The 20,465-nt window shown below is 29.0% G+C and overlaps 1 protein-coding gene across 1 annotated transcript in view; it reads right to left on the bottom strand.

Annotated features, from left to right (window-relative positions):
* LOC142225136 (uncharacterized) overlaps window positions 1–14,350 on the bottom strand; it is a 44,298-nt gene extending 29,948 nt beyond the window's left edge. The window contains exons 1-3 of the mRNA XM_075294913.1: window positions 14,292–14,350; window positions 14,188–14,241; window positions 13,106–13,363 (exon numbers count right to left, since the gene is read on the bottom strand). Of these exons, the coding sequence (XP_075151028.1) occupies window positions 13,106–13,363; window positions 14,188–14,241; window positions 14,292–14,350 (371 nt within the window). The remainder of the gene's footprint in view (window positions 1–13,105; window positions 13,364–14,187; window positions 14,242–14,291) is intronic.
* Between the last annotated feature and the right edge of the window lie 6,115 nt (window positions 14,351–20,465).

Genomic DNA, 20,465 nt, shown 5'->3' with positions numbered 1-20,465 from the left:
CAGCTTTCGCCCGATTTACACTCAATTGCCCACAGAGGCCAATTTTTTGCTCCGATTTAGTTAAAACTTTGCACAGGGAGTAGAATTAGCATTGTAGCTATGCGTGCCAAATTTGGTTGACATCGGTTCAGATTTAGATATAGCTCCCATATATATGTTTTTCTGATTTCGACAAAAATGGTCAAAATACCACAATTTTCTTTGTTAAATCGCCACTGCTTAGTCGAAAAGTTGTAAAAATGACTCTAATTTTCCTAAACTTCTAATACATATATATCGAGCGATAAATCATAAATAAACTTTTGCGAAGTTTCCTTAAAATTGCTTCAGATTTAAATGTTTCCCATATTTTTTACTAACATTGTGTTCCACCCTAGTGCATTAGCCGACATAAATTTGGAGTCTATAGATTTTGTAAAAGTCTATCAAATTCTGTCCAGATCGAGTGATATTTAAATGTATGTATTTGGGAAAAACCTTTATATATAGCCCCCAACACGTTTGACGAATGTGATATGGTATCGAAAATTTAGATCTACAAAGTGGTGCAGGGTATAATATAGTCGGCCCCGCCCGACTTTAGACTTTCCTTACTTGTTTTGATTTAGTATACTTTTACTAAACACTCTCATCCACAATCGAATTGCTTGAGTAGCAGTAACGCTTGCCGATGGCAAGGTATCTTAAAACCTCCTAACACCGTCTTCTAAATTGTAAGTAAGTCCATACGTGGTATATACTAAATCAAAAATAGACCGATTAAATATGTCTATAATTATAGAAGAAATAAAATTTTGACAACATTTTTCGAAATAAAATTTAGACAAAATTCTCTATATAAATGAAATTTTGACAAAATTTTCTATAGAAATAAAATTTTTAAAAATTTTCTATAGAAATAAAATTTTTAAAAAATTTTCTACTGAAATAAAATTTTTACAAAATTTTCTATAGAAATAAAATTTTGACAAAATTTTCTATAGAAATATTATTTATTTATTTTTTATTTTAATCATACAGTAAATGTATGATAAAAAAGAAAAGGGAAAAGTAGCATTGGCTGCTAAGGCCATCAGCTAACTATAGAAATAAAATTTTTATAAAATTTTCTATATAAATAAATTTTTTCTATATATAGAAATTTTGACAAAGATTTCTATAGAAATTTTGACAAAGTTTTTTAAAGAAATAAAATTTCGACAAAATTTTCTATAGAAATAAAATTTTCACAAAATTTTCTATATAAATAAAATTTTCACAAAATTTTCTATAGAAATAAAGTTTTTACAAAATTTTCTATAGAAATTTTGACAAAGTTTTCTATAGAAATAATGTTTTGGAAAAATTTTCTATAGAAATGAAATTTTGACAAAATTTTCTATAGAAATAAAATTTTAACAAAATTTTCTATAGAAATAAAATTTTAACAAAATTTTCTATAGAAATAAAATTTTGACAAAATTTTCTATAGAAATAAAATTTTTACAAAATTTTCTACTGAAATAAAATTTTTACAAAATTTTCTATAGAAATAAAATTTCGACAAAATTTTCTATAGAAATATTATTTATTTATTGTTTATTTTAATCATACAGTAAATGTATGATAAAAAAGAAAAGGGAAAAGTAGCATTGGCTGCTAAGGCCATCAGCTAACTATAGAAATGAAATTTTTATAAAATTTTCTATATAAATAAATTTTTTCTATATATAGAAATTTTGACAAAGATTTCTATAGAAATTTTGACAAAGTGTTTTAAAGAAATAAAATTTCGACAAAATTTTCTACAGAAATAAAATTTTCACAAAATTTTCTATAGAAATAAAATTTTCACAAAATTTTCTATAGAAATAAAATTTTTACAAAATTTTCTATAGAAATTTTGACAAAGTTTTCTATAGAAATAATGTTTTGGAAAAATTTTCTATAGAAATGAAATTTTGACAAAATTTTCTATAGAAATAAAATTTTAACAAAATTTTCTATAGAAATAAAATTTTGACAAAATTTTCTATAGAAATTAAATTTTAACAAAATTTTCGATAGAAAAAAATTTTGACAAAATTTTCTATAGAAATAAAATTTTGGCAAAATTTTCTATAGAAATAAAATTTTGACAAAATTTTCTATAGAAATAAAATTTTGACAAAATTTTCTATAGAAATAAAATTTTGACAAAATTTTCTACAGAAATAAAATTTTGACAAAATTTTCTATAGAAATAAAATTTTGACAAAATTTTCTATAGAAATAAAATTTAGATAGTTTATTTTCGGCTGAGTGGCAACCATGATTATGAACAGATGTGGACCAATTTTTGGTGATGGGAGATCGGCTATATATAACTATAGACCGATATGGACCATTTTTGGTATGGTTTTAGCGGCCATATACTAACACCACGTACCAAATTTGAACCGGATCGGATGAATTTTGCTCCTCCAAGAGGCTCCGGAGGTCAAATCTGGAGAACGGTTTATATGGGGGCTATATATAATTATGCACCGATATGGACCAATTCTGGCATGGTTGTTAGAGACCATTGACAAAAACCATGTACAAAATTTCAGCCGGATCGGGTGAAATTTTCTTCTCTTTGAGGCTCCGCAAGCCAAATCTGGGGATCGGTTTATATGGGGACCAATTATTGCATGGTTGTTGGATACCATATGCCAACACGATGTACCACATTTCAACCGGATCGGATGAAATATACCTCTGTTGGAGGCTCCGCAAGCCAAATATGAGCGTCCGTTTATATGGGGGCAATGCGTAAAAGTGGACCGATATGGCCCATTTTCAATACCATCCGACCTACATCAATAACAACTACTTGTGTCAAGTTGCAAGTCGATGGACGGACAAGCTTAGATCGATTCAGAATTTCACCACGACCCAGAATATATATACTTTATGGGGTCTTAGAGTAATATTTCGATGTGTTACAAACGGAACGACAAAGTTAATATACCCCCCATCCTATGGTGGAGGGTATAAAAATATTTAATATCATCATTGGGGTTTTCAAAAAGTATTTAGTACCAACAAGTGCTCGCCACTGTATCTTTTTTTCCAAATTCGTCATATAGGTGTAGCTCTTTATAAAGGCTACAAATATATTTGTGCATTATCTTTGACAGATCTTAAAACACCAGTATATTGGAAACAAATTCAATTTTATCTCCTGCGAAGATATTGATTTAGATTCCTTATTGACTGGCTTCTATTGATTAAATTATTTAATCTACTTCCAATATATATCAGAACATTTTTCATGTTTATAGCTGCTTGCTGCTTTATTTTACGGTCTCATGGTCATAATTCAAAATTGCCCACCATGCATTGAGCTTGGTAATTATTTTATCTCCACAGGAAATGGCAAACTAATGTTTTTTTTTGCTAACTGTTTTGCTCCAGTAACCAAAAAAAGAAATAAAAACCTAGGGACTTTTTCTCTAATCTGTCATCCAATAAATAAGTGTCTTTGCCTTTATGGGCACTAATAAGTTGAAAGATTCATTTTCGTTGTTGTCCTTTTCTTTCTAAGAAGAACAAGCCGAAAAAACCATCGCTTACAAAGTCGTAAATCTTACCATTTTCAACGAGACACAAAATATTCCTTGGTAGTTTTGGTTTTTTCCCTTTCTTTTGGTTTAATTTTACATACAAAATTTATTTGTCCCAAAGAAAAAAAAAACAGAAAATTCAGCGTAAGTAGGAAAAACTTTATGTTGTTTACTTCTGTTGTTTTTTTTTTTTTTTGTTGTGCGCTACCATTACTGCTTTTGTTGTAGTTGTTGTCATTGTCCTTTTTACAGGAACATACATAAATATTCATGGTAATAAAGCGTAGTTCTTTTGATTGTGTCCCATTTTCACTACTAACGGAGTGTAACAAATTGAGATGGGTGCTTTATTTGATACACTGTGAGATATAATGATGTGAATAAAAAAATTGTGAACTAGATTATGAAGGTGAGATGATTCGAGAAAATTAAAACAAAATCAACCGATACAATCAAATTATAAAACAAAACAAGTATATACGGCCGTAAGTTCGGCCAGGCCGAATCTTATGTACCCTCCACCATGGATTGCGTAGAAACTTCAACGAAAGACTGTCATCCACAAATTTCAACTCACATGGTTATTAAATATCATATACTACCACCACTTACCAAATTTCAACCAGATCGGATGAAGTTTGCTTCTCCAAAAGGCACCAGAGGTCAAATCTGGGGATCGGTTTATATGGGGGCTATATATAATTATGGATTGATAGGAACCAATTCCTGCATGGTTGTTGGATACCATATACTAACATCACGTACCAAATTTCAACCGAATCGGATGAATCTTGCTTAGCTTGTTTCGTTCGGAAGTTAGTGTGATTTCAACAGACGGACGGACGGACGGACATGCTCAGATCGACTCAGAATTTCACCACGACCCAGAATATATATACTTTATGGGGTCTTAGAGCAATATTTCGATGTGTTACAAACGGAATGACAAAGTTAATATACCCCATCCTATGGTGGAGGGTATAATGATTGAAGTTCAAAAGTTCGCCTTCCTGTATTTTTTTTATACCCTCCACCATAGAATGGGGGTATATTAACTTTGTCATTCCGTTTGTAACACATCTAAATATTGCTCTAAGACCCCGTAAAGAATATATATTTTGGGTCGTGGTGAAATTCTGAGTCGATCGAAGCATGTCCGTCCGTCCGTCTGTTGAAATCACGCTAACTTCCGAACGAAACAAGCTATCGACTTGAAACTTGGCACAAGTAGTTGTTATTGATGTAGGTCGGATGGTATTGCAAATGGGCCATATCTGACCACTTTTACGTATAGCCCCCATATAAACGGACGCTCAGATTTGGTTTGCGGGGCCTCTTGGAGGAGCAAAATTCATCCGATCTGGCTGAAATTTTGGTACATGGTCTTAGTATATGGTCTCTAATAACCATGCAAAAATTGGTCCACATCGGTCCATAATTATATATAGCCCCCATATAAACCGATCCCCCAATTTGGCTTGCAAGCCTCTAAGAGAAGCAAATTTCATCCGATCCGGCAGAAATTTGGTACATGGTGTTAGTATATGGTCTCTAATAGCCATGCAAAAATTGGTCTACTTCGGTCCATAATTATTTATAGCTCCCATATAACCATTGCCACCGTGGTGCAATGGTTAGCATGTCCGCCTTGCATACACAAGGTCGTAGGGTCGATTCCTGCTTCGACCGAACACCAAAAAGTTTTTCAGCGGTGGATTATCCCACCTCAATAATGCTGGTGACATTTTTGAGGGTTTCAAAGCTTCTCTAAGTGGTTTCACTGCAATGTGGAACGCCGTTCGGACTCGGCTATAAAAAGGAGGTCCCTTGTCATTGAGCTTAACATGGAATCGGGCAGCACTCAGTGATAAGGGAGAAGTTCACCAATGTGGTATCACAATGGACTGAAAAGTCCAAGTGAGCCTGATACATCGGGCTGCCACCTAACCTAACCTAACCTAAACCGATCCCCCGATTTGGCTTGCGGAGCCTCTAATAGAATCAAATTTCATCCGATCCGGCTGAAATTTGGTACATGATGTTAGTATATGGTCTCTAACAGCCATGCAAAAATTGGTCAATATCGGTCCATAATTATATGGAGCCCCCATTTAAACCGATCCCCAGATTTGACCTCCGGAGTTTCACGGATGCGCAAAATTCATCCGATTCGGTTGAAAGTTGGTACGTGGTGTTAGTTTATGGTCTCTCAAAACCATGCAGCAATTGGTCCATATCGGTCCATAACTATATGTAGCCCCCATATAAACCGATCCCCAGATTTGACCTCCGAAGCCCATTGGAATAGCAAAATACACCCGATCCGGTTGAAATTTGGTACGTGGTGTTAGTATATGGTATCTATTTAATTTTAATTCTATTTAATTCTATAGAACATTTTAATTCTATAGAAAATTTATCAAAATTTTATTACTATAGAAAATTTTGTCAAAATTTTATTTCTATAGAAAATTTTGTCAAAATTTTATTTCTATAGAAAATGTTGTCAACATTTTAGTTTTATACACAATTTTGACAAAATATATTTCCATAGAAAATTTTATCAAAATTTTATTTTTGTAGAAAATTTTGTAAAAATTTTATTTCTATAGAAAATGTTTTCAAAATTTTATTTCTATAGAAAATTTTGTCAAAATTTTATTTCTATAGAAAATTTTGTCAAAATTTTATTTCTATAGAAAATGTTGTCAAAATTTTATTTCTATAGAAAATGTCAAAATTTTATTTCGTTAGAAAATTTTGTAATTTTTTTTCAATAGAAAACTTTATCAAAATTTTATTTCTATAGATATTTTTGTCAAAATTTTAATTCTATAGAAAATTTGTCAAAATTTTATTTCTAAAGAAAATTTTGTCAAAATTTTATTTCTATAGAAAATTTTGTCAAAATTTTATTTCTATAGAAAATGTTGTCAACATTTTAGTTTTATACACAATTTTGACAAAATTTATTTCCATAGAAAATTTTTTCAAAATTTTATTTTTGTAGAAAATTTTGTAAAAATTTAATTTCTATAGAAAATTTTGTAAAAATTTTATTTCTAAGAAAATTTTTTTCGAAATTTTATTTCTATAGAAAATTTTGTCAAAATTTTATTTCTTTAAAAAATTTTATCAAAATTTTATTTCTATAGAAAATTTTGTCAAAATTTTATTTCATTAGAAAATTTTGTAATTTTTTTTCAATAGAAAACTTTATCAAAATTTTATTTCTATAGATATTTTTGTCAAAATTTTTATTTCTGTAGAAAATTTTGTAAAAATTTTATTTCTATAGACAATTTTGTCAAAAAGTTATTTCTGTAGAAAATTTGTTAAAAATTTTATTTCTATAAAAAATTTTGTAAAAATTTTATTTCTATATAAATTTTTGTCAAAATTTTACTTAAATAAAGAATTTTGTCAAAATTTTATTTGCACAATGATAGTACTATCAAGTTGGCCAAATTTGGTCGAAATCGGTTCAGTTTTAAGAGTAGCTCCCGTATAAACGTACATGTGCAGAAAGGCACTAAAAATAAAGTTTTTTACTTAAAAAATCCCTTCCGTAAAATATAAAAAAATTATGTACTGAGTTCCCATTAAGAGACCAACCTACAAAATTTTGTTCCTACAAATTTCGAGAAAATTGTAAAATTATCAATTTTCAAAAAATCGGCAAGAAGGAGGTGTCACTCCTCGCCCATATATCGAAAAATCGGTAATCATCAAAGATAGTATACCTTACATTTCATATAAATTTCCGAAAATAAAGATGGAGTGTGTTGTAAGTTGATAGTGTACAACAATTTCTTTAAATTTGAGTGAAATCGGCTCAGATTTAGACATAGATTCCTTATATATACGAGGGCGGTTCGGAAACTTCTTAGCCTATCAATGAAATAGAATAGTTAGTTTTTCAAAAATATTTTTATTTTTCAATATAATCTCCTGAAACTTCAATACACTTAGTCCAACGCTTTTCTAGCAATTCAATGCTTGTACGACCACGTTTAAATTAAGCAACCCAATTTTTTACTGTTGCATATGAAGGAGCACTTTCACCTAACACATTCACCATATCATTATGAATTTCTTGTCCCGATAAACCTTTTTTATGTAAATATTTAATGACGGCACGCATTTATAATTTTTCCATTGTACAAAAATTGCGGATGCGTCTTTTTTGAACAATTTTTTCTATATGAAAGAGTTTCCAGATCAAAACAAAATTTAACATATGTTCATAACAGAGATGGTAGTTTCCAAAACACTTAACTTTTTTCTGTTTATACCGCGCTTTTTGTGCTAGGCTAAGAAGTTTCCAAAGTATCTCTCGATTTTCCAAAATATGGTCGTACTACCCTTATTTATTAACCGATCTTAATGAAAGTTGGCTATATCTAATATTCTAAAGTACCACTATATGTGCAAAAATCAACCAAATCGGTTCAGACATATCTTTCATAGGTATTTATCGCCCCATTTTCTATCAATTTAGCCATAATTCTCTTATTTATTAATCAATGTTACTAAAATTTCAAATTTGGATGTATTGGCTTCATTTAAACTTACATATAACTGTTATATAAATAAATTTCCCAATTTTCACAAATTTGGACTAATGTTCTATAACATCTAAATTTTGTCCAAATTTTCTGCACAAATGAAATTTTGTTAAAATTTTCTATAAAATAAAATTTACACTAAATTGTCTATAGAAATGACATTTTGACAAAATTTTCTATTGAAATGAAATTTTAACAAAATTTTCTATAGAAATAAAATATTCTATAAAATTAAATTTTGACAAAATTTTCTCGAAAATAAAATTTAGCCATTTTTTCTATAAAATAAAATTTTGACAAAATTTTCTATTTAAATGAAATTTTGACAAAATTTTCTATAAAATAAAATTTACACAAAATTTTCTATTGAAATGAAATTTTCACAAAATTTTCTATTAAATAAAATTTACACATAATTTTCTATAGAAATAAAATTTTCTATACAATAAAATTTTTACAAAATTTTCTATAAAATAAAATTTAGACAAAATTGTTTATAAAATAAAATTTTAACAAAATTTTCTATTGAAAGGAAAGTTTGACAAAATTTTCTATTGAAATGAAATTTTGACAAAATTTTCTATTGAAATGAAATTTTGACAAAATTTTCTATTGAAATGAAATTTTGACAAAATTTTCTATAAAATAAAATTTTGAAAAAAAAATTCTATAGAAATGTTTTCTAATAAATAAAATTTTGACAAACTTTTCTAAAGAAATAAAATATTTTCTATAAAACAAACTTTGACACAATATTCTATTAAAATAAAATTTTGACAAAGTGTTCAGTAGAAATAGAATTTTGACAAAATTTTCTATAAAAATGAAATTCGACAAAAAATTCTAAAAAGTAACAGTTGAACAACATTTTCTAAAGAAATAAAATATTTTTTGTAAAATAAAATGTTGACATAATTTTCTATAAATTTTCTATATAAATAAAATTTTGACAAAATTTTCTAAAGAAATGAAATATTTTCTATAAAATAAAAATTTGGCACAATTTTCTACGAAACAAAATTTTCTATTAAAATAAAATTTGACAAAATTTTCTATTTAAATTAATTTTTCTATCAAATAAAATTTTGACAAAATTTCCATTAGAAATAAAATGTTCACAAAATTTTCTATAAAGCTGAAATTCGACAAAATTTATTAAAAATAAAATTTGGACAAAATTTTCTAAAAAATAAAATTTTGACAAAATTTTCTATAAAATAAAATTTAGACAAAATTTTCTTTAAAATAAAATTTTGACAAAATTTTCTATTAAAATAAAATTTTCTATAAAATAATATTTTGAAAAAATGATCTATTTAAATAAATTTTTCTATCAAATAAAATTTTGACAAAATTTTCATTAGAAATAAAATTTTCACAAAATTTTTTATAAAGCTGAAATTCGACAAAATTTATTAAAAATAAAATTTGGACAAAATTTTCTAAAAAATAAAATTTTGACAAAATTTTCTATAAAATAAAATTTTGCCAAAATTTTCTATAAAACAAGTATATAAAGCAGTAAGTTCGGCCGGGCCGAATCTTAAATACCCACCACCATGAATCAAATATTATAGTTTCTTGTGAAAATTTCAGGGGGATTTGGTGGCAAGCAGATCAGTTCAACCATGCCACTTCCCGAAGATAAATTCAAAGATTTTACCTATGAAGACTAGATCAGATTCTGGATTTATAAGAAGAATATTTGTTTGAGTTTTAGAGGAATCATAAACAATGTGTGTAAGTGTGCAAGAAAACGATGGTTTAAAATCTAACATCTGTAGATTTTTACCCTCATTATCTAAATGCTTACCAGAAGCAAAATCTGGAAACTATAATTCAGTTTCAAGCAATTTTCATTATCAGTGCACATGGACCGATATTCACCATTTTCGGCACACCTCTTTATGTTCCTAAAATACTTCTAGATTTAAAATTTCATGCAAATTTGAAAAAAATCTATGGCTTCTAAAAGCCCAAGAAGTAAAATCGGGAGATCGGTCTATTTGGAAGATAAACCAAAACATGGACCAATACACGCCATTTTCAGCTCTCATATTTAAGGTCCTAAAATAACTCTAAATTTCTCATTTCAGGCAAATTAGATAAAAACTACGGATTCTAGAAGCCTAAAAAATAAAATCATTTCTTGCACACCTATTTGTATTCCTAAAAACCTCCAGATTTTCGATTTCAGGCAAAGTGGACAAATTACGGTTTCTAGAAGCCCAAATAGTAATATCGGGAGATCGGTCTATCTGATGGCTATATCAAAACATGGACTTATACTCACCATTTCCGGCATACTTTTTTCTGTTCCTAAAATACCTCTAGATTTCCAATTTGAGGCAAGTTGGATAAAAACTATGGTTTCTGGGGGCTATATAAAAACATGGTCCGATACTCATCATTTTCAGCACGCCTCTTTAGGGTTTTAAAATACCTCTTGATTTCTAATTTCAGGCAAATTGGATAACAACTACAGATTTTAGACGCCCAAGAAGTAAAAAGAGGAGATCGGTCTATATGGGGGCTATACCTAAACATCAACCGATAGTCACCATTTTTTGGCACACCTCCTTATGGTGCTAAAATACCTCTAGATTTCCAATTTCTGGCAAATTGGATAAAAACTACGGATTCTATAAGCCCATGACCCCATATCGGGAGATCGGTCTATATGGGGGATACACCAAAACCTGGACCGATACTCACCATTTTTAGCACACCTCTTTATGGTCCTAAAATACCTGTAGATTTAAAATTTCAACCAAATTAGATACTAACTACGGATTCTAGAAGCCCAAGAAGTAAAATCGGGAAATCAGTCTATACCTAAACATCAACCGCTAGTCACTATTTTCGGCACACCTCCTTATGGTGCTAAAATACCTCTAGATTTCCAATTTCGGGCGACTTGGATAGAAACTATCGATTCTAGAAGCCCTAGAAATATAATCGGGAGATCGGTCTACATGGGGGATATACCAAAACATGGACCGATGGGCACCATTTTTGCACACCTCTTTGTGGTCATAAAATATTTCTAGATTTCAGGCAATTTCAGGCAAATTGGATAGAAACTAAGGTTTTTATAAGCCCAAGACCCCAAATTTGTCAATCGGTATAGGATCTCAGTGTAAGGACATACCACGTAAATGCTCAATTATCCTAGATTTGAGATTCATTTAAACTATTCCACTATCGTGTGCAATTCTTCCTGTAGACTTGTGCTGTGATTCCGTTATCGTCCGCACTTCTTCCTGCAGGATTATGATATAATGCGTTAACCGTAATAAAGGGTGATACGGTCAAAATTTGGTCAAGGGAAAACGCGTGTAAATTGAAGAAATTGTTTATTTAAAAAATCAAATTAAATTTCTTTTTCAAGTTCAATTAGTATAAAATTCAAGAAAAATATTCAGTTAGGCTTTCGCTTTTCCAAATCCGAATTGCCGGGCCTCACGCTTGACACCTGCCATCAGATTTTGTACAGCCACCTTGTCCACCTTCTTCGCCGCAGAAAGCCAGTTTGCCTTGAACTGCTGCTCGTCCTTAGCAGTTTTTTGGTCTTCTTTAGGTTCCGCTTGACAATAGCCCAGTATTTCTCAATTGGGCGGAGTTCTGGCGTGTTGGGAGGGTTCTTGTCCTTGGGAACCACCTGCACGTTGTTGGCGGCGTACCACTCCATGGCCTTTTTACCGTAATGATAAGATGCCAAATCCGGCCAAAACAGTACGGAACAACTGTGTTTCTTCAGGAAAGGCAGCAGACGTTTATTCAAACACTCTTTCACGTAAATTTCTTGGTTGACAATCCCGGAAGCTATGAAAATGCTGCTTTTCAAGCCACAAAGTACAGATGGCTTGCCAAACCAGATATTTCTTTGCGAACTTTGACAGTTTTACGTGCTTGAAAATATCTGCTACCTTTCCCCTTCCTTTTGCTTATAAAACTCCTATCCCGGAAGCTGCTTGTAGTCGGTTTTGACGTAGGTTTCGTCGTCCATTACCACGCAGTCAAACTTCGTCAGCATCGTCGTGTACAGCCTCCGGGTTCGCGCTTTGGCCGTCGTATTTTGTTTATCATCGCGATTTGGAGTCACTACCTTCTTGTAAGTCGATAGTCCGGCTCGTTTTTTTGCTCGATGGACGGTTGTAGACGATACACCCAGCTTATTTGCGGCATCTCGGAGAGAGAAGTTAGGGTTTCGCTTGAAACTACCGGCAACTCTCTTTGTCGTCTCAGCGGCTTCCGGTTTTCGATTTCCCCCCGATCCAGACTTACTGGCTGTCGACAAACATTCCCCAAACACTTTAATTACATTTGTAACGGTTGATTTGGCAACTTTTAGCGATTTTGCCAGCTTTGCGTGCGAGTAGCTCGGATTTTCGCGATGCGCGAACAAAATTTTGATACGCTGCTCTTCTTGCTTGGACGGCATTGTGACAACTGAAGAGTGAATTCCAAAATAAAAATAGGAGCAACATTCTACACACACACACCTTCAAAATGAGGGGTGTTCAGGTTTTTCAAATGCAAAATTGAAAGAAATACGTCAAGTTTATATTGACCAAATTTTGACTGTATCACCCTTTATGGGGACTATATCAAAACTTTGACCGATATAGCCCATCTTCGAACTTGACCTGCCTGCAGACAAAAGACGAGTTTGTGCGAAATTTCAGCACGAATGCTTTATTATTGAAGACTGTAGCGTGATTACAACAGACAGCCAGACAGACAGCCAGACAGACAGACAGACGGACATGGCTATTTCTTCCTGATCAAGAATATATATACTTTATATAGTCGGAAATCGGTATATCGATGTGTTACAAACGGAATGACAAACTTTTTATTCTATGGTGGTGGGTATAAAAAATGATAAAATTTTCTATTGGAATAACATTTTGACAAACCCCGATAAAATCTATTTTGGGTTCAATATTTTTCTAACACAATTACTACCTTAACGTTTTCATTACGCCATAACTTAATACGATTGATATTGAGAATATTCGTTGATATTCTCGCTTGCCATTGCTCAGTGTATTGCTACTTATGCTGATGTTGTTGGTCGGGGTTGTTTGGTTGATCGCATGGTTGGTTAATATGGCAATGTTACCGACAACAAAAACAACACCAATACCAAAACAAGTTAAACTGTTACAAGATGTGTCCTTGTTATCCTTCATTTTCTTTAAATTTATTACTCTATTACCAGAGCTGCAAACGCACGAAAAAAAAACGGAGATGTTTTCATGAAATTCACTTTCTTTTTGGGGGGATCCACAATTATACGCGGCACACGCACACACACATATACCGTGAAGCGTGTACAAACACTGAGTCAGCGGACTAAAGAATCAAGAACCGTGCGGATGAATGAATTGGATATTGTGTGGCACTGCAATAAGAATTATTTCTTGTTATTACGATGTGTGTTTGTGTGGGTGTGACAATAGCCGTAATAGAAATTCTTAATGTTAGACTTACTTTATGGAACGTAAACATGTGTACTTTTTACGCAATGAGAGTTTTTCTCGTACAAACTACTTTTGACTCACTAATACAATAGCACAGTGGTTGGAATATTTTGTTCGCATTTAAGAAAACGAATATGTAACAAGGGTGACCATATAACAACAAGTTAACCACTAAAAATATGAAACTTGAATCAATTGAATCAAAAGAATCTCCTGGGTTGTTAAAATAAAGAAATTCTTGTGCCTTTAGAAGAACTTACAATGGGATTTTCGCAAAGAACTCCCACTAATGGATGTTATATATTTTCTTTCTGAGAAAGTGTGGCAATTTTCCCATCAGGAAAATTCCTCCACTGTTCGAGATTAATAAGAAAAACGTTATTGTTCTTCATATAGGTATTACCAACCCAACGATAACCAATAAAGTTTAGGGTGAGGTCAGTATGCGAGCTTTCCGTAGGGACCTTAACAAACATTCTATAAAGACATATGTTATTAGTTGGACAAGTATATGGGTGAATAGCTTCAATGACTGTTGGACATCACTAATAAAGAACACTATACAGCAGCATCATATGATGAGGAAGTGAAAGGACAGCATAGAAGACTCCCTCACAGCTGTATAAGGAAACATAATAGACCACACGCCTTTGTTCCATTTAACATACTATTGAAAATATGCCGTGTAGCCATGGCCACATGGCTTAGGTTTTATGGGTAAAGGCATTTTCTTTTGAATCACTTTAGATGTTAGAAGACACTTGGGAAAAATAATATTTTTTTCTATTTACGAGGAGTTTTTTTTCTCCCTCATTATTCTACGCAATAAATGATATATCACTTCAAAGCAGAAGACAGTTTAACTGTCGATTGACTTTGCAATGTATTATCGAAATTACTTTTCCTTTCTTTGGAAACTGTTTTTTTCCCACATCTTTCCCTGGTGAATTGGTTAGTTTTGTTGTATCTAAAAACACATGTTATTTTCTTTGACACTTGGCTATTTGGATGGGAATTTATTATTGGCAAAAAGTGTCAAATATTTATACTCAAAAGGACCAACATCATTTGTCATAGTAACAACTGGAGTCATTTATTATTTATGATTTTTTTGTGCGTGTGGGATTGGTCCCTAGAAAAGTTCCAGAAACCTATTGACTTCTATGGGAAATTGAATTCTTGTCATATGGGGACTTCATTAGTGAGCGAGTGAGGGAAACACGTTTGCTTTGATTAATCACTGGCTACGAAAGAGATACGAAAATGGCAGGTTTCATACAAATATTTTCCGTTGTTTTCCGATAAAAGTTTCATATAAATCTTGTACATTATCATTTTCATATCATGTATGTTAAGAGTATCAAATATGTGCTTCGAGCAAGCTATTTGTACAATATATTCTTCTTAAATTTCTGGATAAGCTTATTGTCATATTTTATTGTCTATTGATGAGGAAGCTATAGGAAAAAAACACATTATATTCACTTTATTGCCACAGTTGATAGAATTTTACTGTTTGCTAGATTGGTAAAATTTTTGATGTTTTTGAAGATTCTACAAAATAAAATAAAATTTTTACAAAATTTTCTATGAAATAAAATTTTGAGAAAAATTTCTACAGAAATGAAATCTTGACAAAATTTTCTATAGAAATAAAATTTTGACAAAATTTTCTATAGAAATAAAATTTTTACAAAATTTTCCGTAGAAATAAAATTTTGACAAAATTTTCTATAGAAATAAAAAAATTTGACGAAATTTTCTGTAGAAATAAAATTTTTACGAAATTTTCTGTGGAAAACAAACAAAATTTTGGGCAGAAATAAAATTTTAACAAAAATTTCGATAGAAATAAAATTTTGACAAAATTTTCTATAGAAGTAAAATTTTAACAAAATTTTCTATAGAAATAAAATTTTTAAAAATTTTTTTATATAGAAATAAATTTTGACAAAATTTTCAATAGAAATAAAATTTTGACATAATTTTCTATAGAAATAAAATTTTGACAACATATTCTATAAAAAAAAAATTTACACTATTTTCTATAGAAATGAAATTTTACAAAACTTTCCATGGAAATAAAATTTTGAAAATATTTTCTATAAAAATAACATTTAACAAAAATTTTCTATATTAAAATAAAATTTTGACAAAAATTTCTATATAAAATAAAATATTGATAAAATTCTCTATAGAAATACAATTTTGACGAAATTTTGTATAAAAATAAAATTTTCTATAGAATTAAATTTTGGGAAAATTTTCCGTAGAAATAATTAATTTTCTATCGAAATGAAATTTTAACATATTTTGTATAGAAACAAAATTTCAATAAAATTTTCTATAGAAATAAAATATTGACAAAATTTTATATAGAAATAAAATTTTGACAAAAATTTCCTATAGAAATAAAATTTTGACAAAATTTTCTAGAGAAATAAAATTTGACAATATTTTCTATAGAAATAAAATTTTGACAAAAATTTTCCATAAAAATTTTGGCAAAATTTTATATAGAAATAAAATGTTGACCAAATTTGCTATAAAGATAAAATTTTGACAAAATTCTCTATTGAAATAAAACTTTTAAACAATTTTCTATAGAAATAAAATTTTGACATAATTTTCTATAGAAGTAAAATTTTGACAAAATTTTCTATAGAAATAAAATTCTGACAAAATTTTATAAAAATAAAATTTTGACATAATTTTCTATAGAAATAAAATTTTGACAAAATTTTCTATAAAAAATATAATTTTGACAAAATTTGCTATAGAAATAAAATTTTGACAATATTTTCTATGTTGTTTTTTTGTTTTTTGATCTCAGCTTAAAGCCATGCATTGACTAAACTACAAGTGTAGCTTAACCAACAGAGGAAAAGTATGCTTGTCAAATTTATTTGGGCAAAGCCCTATAGACTGCAAGATGGTTGGATGTACAGCTGTTTCGGAATTACCACATTCCTCATCAGCATCCTCTACTTGCAGCAAAACTATCAACCAATTATCAGAATAAATTCGGATATAAAATTTGAACAAAAATTTTCTATAGAAATAAATTTTTTATGAAATTTTCTATAGAAATAAAGTTTTGACAAAATTTTCTATAGAAATAAAATTTTTACAACATTTTCTATAGAAATAAAATTTTAACAAAATTTTCTATAGAAATAAAATTTTGCCAAAATTTTCTATAGAAATAAAGTTTTGACAAAATTTTCTATAGAAATAAAATTTTGACAAAATTTTTTATTGAAATAAAATTTTAACGAAATTTTCTATAGAAATGAAATATTAATGAAATTTTCTATAGAAATGTTGACAAAATGTTCTATAGAAATAAGATTTTGACAAAATTTTTTATAGAAATAAAATTTTGTTAAAATTTTCTATAGAAATAAAGTTTTGACAAAATTTTCTATAGAAATAAAATTTTGACAAAATTTTATATTGAAATAAAATTTTAAAGAAATTTTCTATAGAAATGAAAATTTGACAAAATGGCAGAAATGAAATGTTGACAAAATAGAAATAAAATTTTGGCAAAATTTTCTATAGAAATGAAATGTTAACAAAATTTTCTATAGAAATGAAATGTTGACACAATTTTCTATAGAAATAAAATATTGACAAAATTTTTTATAGAAATAAATTTTTTACAAAATTTTCTATAGAAATGAAAATTTGACAAAATGACAGAAAAGAAATGTTGGCAAAATTTTCTATAGAAATTAAATTTTGAGAAAATGTTCTATAAAAATAAAATTTTGACGAAATTTTCTATAGAAATAAAGTTTTGACAACATTTTCTATAGAAATAAAGTTTTTACAAAATTTTCTATAGACATAAAATTGTGACAAAATTTTCTATAGAAATAAAATATTGACAAAATTTTCTATAGAAGTAAAATTTTGACAACATTTTCTAAAGAAATAACAATTCACAAAATTTTCTATAGAAATAAAATTTTGGCAAAATTTTCTACAGAAATTAAAATTTTGACAAAATTTTCTATAGAAATAAAATTTTGACGAATTTTTATATTGAAATATAATTTTGACAAAATTTTCTATAGAAATAAAAATTTTATAAAATTTTCTATAGAAATGAAATCTTGACAAAATTTTCTATAGAAATAAAGTTTTGACAAAATGTTCTATAGAAATAAAGTTTTGACAAAATGTTCTATAGAAATAAAGTTTTGACAAAATTTTCTATAGAAATAAATTTTTGACGAAATTTTCTATAGAAATAAAGTTTTGACAAAATTTTCTATAGAAATAAAATTTTTACAAAATTTTCTATAGAAATAAAATTTTAACAAAATTTTCTATAGAAATAAAATTTTGGCATAATTTTCTATAGAAATGAAATTTTGACAAAATTTTCTATAGAAATAAAATTTTGACAACATTTTATATAGAAATAAAATTAAAAAAAAAATTTTATATAAATAAAATTTTGACCAAATAATAAATTTTTGAAAAAAGTTTCTGCCAATATTTAAAATAAAATTAAAACTATAAAATCGAAATGTTTCGAAATATTTCAAATAAATTGTTATGGTGGTGGGCATTAAAATGGATCGATTCAGCCCATCTGCTAGTCTAACATCCTAGGAAACATAAAATGATCTCCGTAATTGGAAGTTGTTTTTCATTTACTATCATACCGTACATTGATCGAATGAATAACGCAATGGAAACTAATTTGCGTAAAAACTTGTTTAGTTACAAATATGTTAAGTGTTTTAAAAAAATAGTTTAGCCAGAGTCAAGTAAAATTTTTACGACTGCGACTCCAACAAAATCTTCAGACTCCAAATTCGACTCCACAGTCCTGCTAACAATAAATGAAAACTTCGTTGGTCCAAATTTTCATTTTTCAGAAACATATTTAAATATAAATTTTACGGATCTCGTCGTGCATATATTATTTTTTTTCGCTCGTCCTTTAAAAATGCAAGATTTGTTTACGTTAAATAAAGGCTTTCGCATTTATAAAGTTATATGCATACTAGTGATTTTCGAATTCAAAGGTATGAATACATTTATACAGCTTTAAGGTTTCTAGCCTCCCAAATATCTAACATAGACTCCATGTATACTAAATTATAAGTTAGAAGACAAGATGGTTTAAGATACCTTTGCTAAGTAATTCGATTGTGGAGGACATGCTTTAGTTGTATATTGCGTACAAGCAATGTATGGTGGAGGCTACACAAGATTCGGCCGAACTTTCGGCCGTATATACCTGTTTATATTAATATTTAAAATGTCAGTTTCTCACAAAGCCACCCTTAATAGAGTGCAATTAAGAATCTAATTTCTGCTTATTAAAATTGCATAGGATTTGTTTGGAATATTTTCACACGCATAATATATAAACACACATGACTTTCACATACTGTTGAAGACACAGATGTGATTTACTCAAAAACATTTAATCTACACATGTGAAAATTTTTCTCAAGTTTCCTAAACAAAAGAAAAACTCATTCATTCGAAAAGAAAAATAGAAGACTTGACATACATTTTGATTTCAATTTATTGCTTCATCTTAAGTTTTCTTTACTATTATGCTTGTTTTTGCTGTTATTTGTAGGATGTCAAGAACATAAATTTTTCATTACCGTATTCTCTGGCAGACAGGCAGGCAGGTTTATATATACTTTTGTTGTTATTGGTCTTCTATTCAACTGTCATCATGTTCGATTTAATTTTGAAGAACATGTTTTGTGTTTCTGTATTGTCCTTACATCCTTTGCACAGTAACACCGTCCCATCTGTGAGTACGAAGTAGATTTTGTAACTTGGGAAAACTGCTTAAGTAAATGCTAGCATTTGTTTTTTGTTTGTAGGTGAACAGTTCTTGCTGTTTTTCGTCAACAAAAATTTTTGATAAAGTATATTTGTATGTCCTTACTTATTGTTTCATGTCACATTTTATTTGTGATGTGATAAAATGACGCAAACGAAATTTTTAAGTGATTTATCTGTCACAACAGAAATGGAAGCAATCAATGGTGATGTGAAGTGAAGTGAAAAAAATGTTAGGACGCAAGCATACATACATGTAAGATCTGAATTTTTAGAAAAATTTGGTCATCGCGAATCTTATAGCGATGCAAAAAAAATCTTCATTATTGCGCCATTGCCCAATTACACAAATGAACACAAATCTTTTGTGCTTGCTTGTTACCGTGTATACCAGTAGAGATCCATCCACGGTTGCCACTCGTGCCAAAAAAAAAAAACTACCAAAATTTGAAGAAAATTCCACCAAAAATCTATCCAATTTAAAAAATCTTATTTTTTAATCAAAATTTTATTGTTTTAAAAAATTTGGCAAAATTTTATTTCCATAGAAAATTTTGCCAAAATTTTATTTCGATAAAAAGATTTTCCAAAATTTTATTTCTATAGAAAATTTTGGCAAAATTATATTTAATTATATTTTCTTAGTTCGGCTTGAGGTCATGTGAATAAAAACAGATGTTGTTGTTTTTTGAGTTGTATTTTTATATTTAAAATTTTTTTTTCCAATATTTCGAGACATCTCCGATGCTCGTCTTCAGGGAAATTAATTTAAATTTAAAGAACAGTGAACTTCTTTACAAGGGAGTATATTTACAACAGTTGTAAATATACTCCCTTGTAAAGAAGTTCACTGTTCTTTAAATTTAAATTAATTTCCCTGAAGACGAGCATCGGAGATGTCTCGAAATATTGGAAAATTTTAAATATAAAAATACAACTCAAAAAACAACAACATCTGTTTTTATTCACATGACCTCAAGCCGAACTAAGAAAATATAATTAAAAGTTTAAAGGTC

The sequence above is a fragment of the Haematobia irritans genome, chromosome 2 (genome assembly GCF_050003625.1).
Source record: "Haematobia irritans isolate KBUSLIRL chromosome 2, ASM5000362v1, whole genome shotgun sequence".
NCBI lineage: Eukaryota > Metazoa > Arthropoda > Insecta > Diptera > Muscidae > Haematobia > Haematobia irritans.
The sequence above is the reverse complement of the archived record's forward strand: the minus strand, read 5'-3'. Positions and strand labels throughout refer to the sequence as shown.